Source organism: Ascidia mentula, chromosome 1 (genome assembly GCF_947561715.1).
Source record: "Ascidia mentula chromosome 1, kaAscMent1.1, whole genome shotgun sequence".
Taxonomy (NCBI): Eukaryota; Metazoa; Chordata; class Ascidiacea; order Phlebobranchia; family Ascidiidae; genus Ascidia; species Ascidia mentula.
Window position 1 is genome coordinate 10444107 of NC_138566.1, and position 6157 is coordinate 10450263.

At 39.0% G+C, this 6157-nt stretch overlaps 1 protein-coding gene and 1 non-coding gene across 3 annotated transcripts; one reads left to right on the forward strand and one right to left on the reverse strand.

Moving 5' to 3' along the window:
* Window positions 1-331: 331 nt before the first annotated feature.
* On the reverse strand, window positions 332-4240 carry LOC145916112 (protein transport protein Sec61 subunit alpha). Of its 2 annotated transcripts, none has more exons than XM_083002774.1 (10): window positions 4049-4240; window positions 3878-3945; window positions 3706-3771; window positions 3368-3552; window positions 3019-3154; window positions 2703-2856; window positions 2436-2596; window positions 1779-2198; window positions 1442-1554; window positions 332-1244 (listed from the first exon to the last, which is right to left on the reverse strand). In XM_083002774.1, exons 1-10 carry the CDS (start codon window positions 4053-4055, stop codon window positions 1058-1060), a joined length of 1497 nt encoding a protein of 498 aa, XP_082858900.1. In that variant the 5' UTR covers window positions 4056-4240; the 3' UTR covers window positions 332-1057. The 2 variants fall into 2 exon arrangements, with proteins under 2 accessions (XP_082858900.1, XP_082858901.1); XM_083002775.1 differs by lacking the exon at window positions 4049-4240 and having other exon boundaries at window positions 1779-1934; window positions 2001-2198; window positions 3878-3958.
* Window positions 4241-4975: 735 nt separating this feature from the next.
* Window positions 4976-5095, forward strand: Trnal-caa (transfer RNA leucine (anticodon CAA)). The gene is made up of 2 exons: window positions 4976-5013; window positions 5050-5095. It is a non-coding gene; the product is annotated as a tRNA-Leu (tRNA).
* Window positions 5096-6157: the final 1062 nt, after the last annotated feature.

The following is a 6157-nucleotide window of genomic DNA, read 5'->3' on the forward strand; positions in this document are numbered from 1 at the left end:
TCCCAATCAAGGCCAAGGACAAAAATTAGCTGAATAAAGGAGTGTCGCAACTTTAACTGGTAGGCATCTTGTTATCAAATAGTTATCTCGATGCTATGATCATGCCTTCAATTGAGATAAAAAAAACGGTCTCCGGGAGCGTTTCGAGTTGAAGGGATGTGGAATAGTGGTTTTAAGAAGGTTGTACGACCAAGCTCATTTGTTGTGATGAAGCGTCTTGCTGTGATGAAGGGTGTGTTAATTTCGTACAAAACGTGTTGGAAAAGCACATTTTCCACGGCCTTATACACTTCTCCTGTAGATCTGAGGAACACTATACAAAGCAAAGAAGTTCCAGTCCTAACTTTTTATTCCCAAACCTACATTGCTCGACAGAGAAACGCTTATTAAACCAAAGCCAACAGGTGCATAATTACCGAACAATGCGGCACAATCACGTTAGGTCGAGAGTCGCCACGTGAATTGCACTTGCCGCTCGATCCGCGAAAACCAACGCAAGCCACTTGAAAGCAGAAGGGGGGCTGCTTGTTCACACAGCGAGGCTGCATCCGTAGGTTATTAACATGACATATAATTTCTTTGTTTCCGTCAGAACAAAATTTTTGAACCACAATAAATATATCGCACGCTTATGTTAGCAGCTTGGTTTTCACGTGGAGCACGCAACACCAGTACAACGTGCAACGAACACCAAACGGCGCGCTTTAAAAAACATTGGTCATTATTATGTACACAACAAAACGCACGCGCACGTAACGGCGACGCTCACACTGAAACGTTTGCGAGTGGTCAATGCGGACAGATCGGACAGTACACAAGGCAATAAGAAAAAACACCGCTTTTTCGAAACAGAATGGCACGTTTTGGTAACCGAGAGACCTTCGCCGTTACAACGCAATAAAGGATTAAGTCGTCTTGGTATCAAGGCTCATGCAATCGTTGACCAAGCCTGGGCCTTGTGTGTACAGAGACGGAAAAAAGGGTTCGACGTGGTGTTCGCAAGGCCAAAGACAAGACGATTCATTGCGTGAAACGGCGAAATGTTCCCGTCGGGCCACTAGAAGAGCAGCGTGCTCATACCGCCCACTTCCGCCTGTTCCTTAACGAAGATCTCAAAGTACTGGTAGATAATGGTAACAGCAAGCAGGATACCGGTGCCAGAACCAATGGCGCCGATGAAGTCAGCCATCACTGAAAGTGCACCGATGCAGAGACCGCCAAATGCCGCTGCAGTTGGGATGTACCTGAAGATTGACAAGGTTGTTATTTAATGCCCAAAACATTTTTCTGTGGTTGCACAACAATTTCCTTAACCATGTTAAAAATTAAAAAATTTAGGCATGTTTCGTGTTGTTTGTTTTAAGTACCAGCTTTTAGGTAATAATACAGAATTTTTCCCCAGAAGCGGTGACTTAGTATTAAAGCATGTTATATGTTATACCTGTTAAGCTCATGAATCATGGACTTTTCCCTGTGTCCTCTCATGACCATCTGCTGCTCTTTCAGTTGCTTGGCAACATCTTTTGCTGCTGAACCTGATACCTCGATCCATGTCTAGACAAATAAATATTCACTGGTTTATGAGTTTTAGGTAAAACAAGGTTGGGTGCGGACTGCAGTTGTTTCACAGCACAACTATCATATGAGCAATCATTAAAAAACATCAAAACATTTCATGGCAGCTACTTCCTCTAATACTGTTGTTTATAATTACTTTAAATGATAGTTTACCAAACTAGCTTTTACTGTTGAGAAGACATGTATTGATTAATAATCACCTTTGAGAAAAAGGCACAGGATCCAAGCATGAACACTACATAGAGTAGAGCATGGATAGGATCAGCCATCATTGCCATGAATGACTCTGGTGGTGACAGGTAATAGCACAGGCCACCGATTGGATACGACCGAGCAGGCCCACCACCTTCAACATCCTGCAAGAAAAATATGATTAACAACTTTGCACTCTTTAACTGCAATAAAGTAGCAAGATGACTTACTCCCCACACTCCAAGCAGGTTGATGATGAAGTTGCCGCGGAAACGTACTGCAAGCATTTGAGAAATGATGTACAGGTTGGAGACGAGAGCAGACTGGAGGATGATGGGAATGTTGGAAGTGTAAAAGAGTTTGATGGGGTAGCTGCTCTGTTGGCCGCGATATCTGGCAGACTTGATGGGCAAATCTACTCGGAATCCCTGCAAGTAGTGAAGCTTGTTTAAACTCGTGCATTTCTCAGAATCAAAGGACTAAGAATATTGCCTATTTGACATAAATTTTACTAAAGACATCCAAACATTATTATTTTGCCAAACAATACTAATACAAACTTAGTACATAACAACCAAATTATTTAGGTTTGAAATTGTCATCTGTTCTCTGTCAAAATTGCAGGCCAATTTTTTTGTAGTGTTCAGATCAACAAAATATAATACCTGGAAGTAAATGACAACAGCAAACACAAAGACGGTGGCCATGAGGTTTGTAAGGTTGGGTAGATTCTGTCTGTAGAAAGCTTCACGCAAACCCTTCACTTTGTCAGTTCGTGTTGCCAATAAGTGAAACAGGGCGATGATAGCTCCCTCAAATTCAGTGCCTATAAAACAAATGCTCGGGTAAAAAAATGTAGTTTTGTAGCCAACTTGAGAAATTCAGCACACACTTTTAAAATTCTATGTAAAGTGATACTCATACGATTTTACCTTTTCCAGTGTTGACAGTGGCAGGGCTAAGTGCTTTCCACACAATAGTTTCACAAATGTTGGTGGCAATAAACAGTGAAATACCAGAGCCAAGACCATAACCTTTTTGAAGCAGTTCATCCAACAAGAGGACAATCAAACTGGCCACAAACAGCTAAAAAAAATTAAAAGATACCTTGATATATCCCATAATCATGTTATCATACCCATTATACTCAGGGTTACCATAAAATGTTTATGTCTACAATTTGTACCTTTTCACAAGCAGTGTCTTAAAAAATGCAAATGTGCTCTTAAAGTGGATATTATAATTTACCTGTATCACAATTAGCAGACATATACCAGCTCCCATTTCAGAAGGCTCGCCGTACATTCCAGTCATCACATAGACAACAGCCTGGCCGATAGTGATCACCATACCAAAGAGTTTCTGAGCACCATTGAAGAGGGCTCTGAACATTAAGACCATAACTTATTATGTATACATGACAAGTTTCTTTATTCAAACACTTTGCAAAAAAAAAAATACACATTTTCAACATAACAAAAGTTAGGATTGTTTTGCCCAATTTAAGAACAGACTCGGTCTGATTGTATTTACAAAATGTTCATGTGTATTTTTTTGAAAATGAGTTCAGAACATAAACCCCCTACATTCTACATACCTGTCTTTTGGGGTGTCGCCAACTTCAATGAGTTTAGCTCCAGCCAAAAGTTGCATGATAAGGCCGGAAGTGACAATGGGTGAAATACCCAATTCCATCAGAGTTCCTCTGTTTGAAGCCATGATCACTCGCATCCAATAAAATGGATCAGCAGAGTCAGATGACATAATACCAAAGAGAGGAATCTACACAATTGTGAATAAATTCAAATTTGTTTCAAGGAACTTAATCAAATTTATAATAAAATTATGACAATATTTTTATTGTATTGAGTTTGATCATCTATGTTTCATTCTGAGCGTTTCTTGCAACATAAAGTATATTGTAAACAAACTTACTTGACAGCAGACCAAGAAGATGAAAAGTGTAATTGCCGTCCATAACACTTTTTCTCTGAATTGAATCTGTAACAACACATCACTTATTTAGGAAATAGGTCACAAATTTGTGTTTCAATACGGACGCTCAATACAGGTATGTTCAAAACAAAAAAGAACCTTTGGAACCTACCTTTCTTTGAGGCTTTTCAATTTCAGGCAATATCACACAAAAAGGCTTGATGATTTCCAAAAATTTCACTGCAAATAACATGAAAAGTTTTAGTGTAGTTATACAACACAATCTAAGGTTATGTTTCAGAAAGTAGATGAAAATGAAAAATAATGACTAAAATAGACATACCTCCCATCTTGCTGTGCTAGAGTTGTTTCGCTGCAGATATTTCTTGAGCTTGTCGTACTATCTGAACTTACTACAAGTTACTTCCAGGGTTTACAGATGAATCTAGTGACGTTGCGCGACAACCAATTGCGTACAAACTGCCAGCGTGTAACCGGCTAGAGAAAAGAAATCGAACTCGCTTTGGTCTGCGTTCGTCGGAAGCCGAGCGGATCACGTGACTTGCGAGAGATACACGTCGACGCCTACGTCATTCGTCGCGCTTCGGTGATCACGAAGCCGGCAACTTCGCACATAGAAAACGGTGACAAAAACTGTCATTGTATTCGAAAATAACGAAAAGTCATAGGAATTCAGCCCAACTCAGTGAAACTTTACATTTAAATTTTACATGCGTATTATTTGCGATTAAACTATCAAATTTACTGACTACACGCATATATTTCACAAATTATATTTTCTATATTTCTCGATTTGTTTCTTTCACCATAGTATACTAAACATATTTAGTATACTAAACATATTTAGTATACTATGCTTTCACACATAAGATTCTTCGATATTTATTGGTAAATGTCTAGATTACAGCACAGACAACTTAACAGCATAGACAAGTTTTCTATGATTACAGTGTACAAGTTTGAAAAGACATCTGGCATTTATTTTGGTCACAAATATAATTACTTTCATGCAATAAAAGTTTATTTTGACAAAACTTTAACAAAATGTAACTGTTTTTTTATGAACTTGTTCCCATTAACATTAAGTACTAATAGAAAAGGCGATTAGCACAAATACAACAGTGTGTTAGGAGGAAATCAGAACATAATTTGCAATCACAGTACAACACACAATACCAGAAAACATAAAATATGTGTTATATGTTGCGCCGTCACTTTAAATAGCTAGTTAGGAACCTCACGTCAGCAAGTCAGGATGGCCGAGTGGTCTAAGGCGCCAGACTCAAGAACGATTGTTCTTCGCCGCTATGCGGTGATTGGGTGTTCTGGTCTCCGAATGGAGGCGTGGGTTCGAATCCCACTTCTGACAATCTCTTTTGCTTGCTTCTAATGTTATGTTTATGAAAATCGTAGACGGTGGTTCCTTTTGTGTTATTCTTAAATCCTCAAATGTGGTTCCGTTTGTGTTATTCTTAAATCCTCAAATGCAGGCAAATGTATAGGCCACTCTGCTGTACCAAACGACCATTTACCAAATTAATTTCGGGAAAAAATACAACGTGATATTCCCAAAAATTTAAATATCAAAAGAATGTGGTTGAACTGATTTGCCATCAAACCATCAATTTTTTTTCTGCGAGGCGGTATTTCAATCCGAAGGACTTGACTCGCTTGTACCCGGCCTTTACAAAAACTGTTGGCAGGTTAAATGCCACAAGTCAGAATAAGCAGGGTGTCGATTTATGCCTTTTTGGCCATTCTAAGTGTTCGACACGCGACGCCACTGTTCGACACGGGCGGCCTGAATAAATGTTAATAAGTTACCGGTATACAGTACCTCGAACAGACCAACGCTATTGTTATCTACAAAAGTCCACAAATTGAATCACTCCAATTACTCGATTTAGCCTAACGTATCGCTTACGCCAATTTTGCAACATTCTCATCGATTTTACTAGATTTCTTTTTTCGAAGATTGGGCGCCAACGATTTTCCCATTGACATGTAGTTGTCAATTTTTTGCCGTACACGCTGGTGGCAAAAGTGGTTCGAAGAGGTTGGTGCTAGTACAAGTCATTTAATTTCGAAACGTACCGGTAAGTCTCAAACAACTTTCGAGTCACTAGCAAACAACAGCTTTTAACTGAACGGTTGCGTACTGTTGAAAACTTAATGGCATCATCGTTCAGGATCCCCACCCAAAATAAATTTGTCTGTTTAGATTGCTAAATAAACGCAACCGCAATAAATTTTTGGACAAAATCCATGCAAAAACCAGCCAACACTTGCTTGAATTGAACGTTTAGTAAATTAGCGCGTTAAACCTAAAACTAACCATTGTCCAAACATGGAGCATTGTTATCAAACATATTGCATTGTTACGAAACAAGTATCAGTTTTCTTTCAATCGGACCTTAAAAGAGACATAGCA

Bases quoted from the DNA above. Each gene is read 5' to 3' on its own strand.
- LOC145916112 (XM_083002774.1), bottom strand. The intron at 3,772-3,877 runs GTAGGTTCCAAA...GTGTTGTTACAG, and splicing joins TTGAAAAGCCTCAAAGAAAG to ATTCAATTCAGAGAAAAAGT. The intron at 3,553-3,705 runs GTAAGTTTGTTT...ACAATTGTGTAG, and splicing joins TCTTCTTGGTCTGCTGTCAA to ATTCCTCTCTTTGGTATTAT.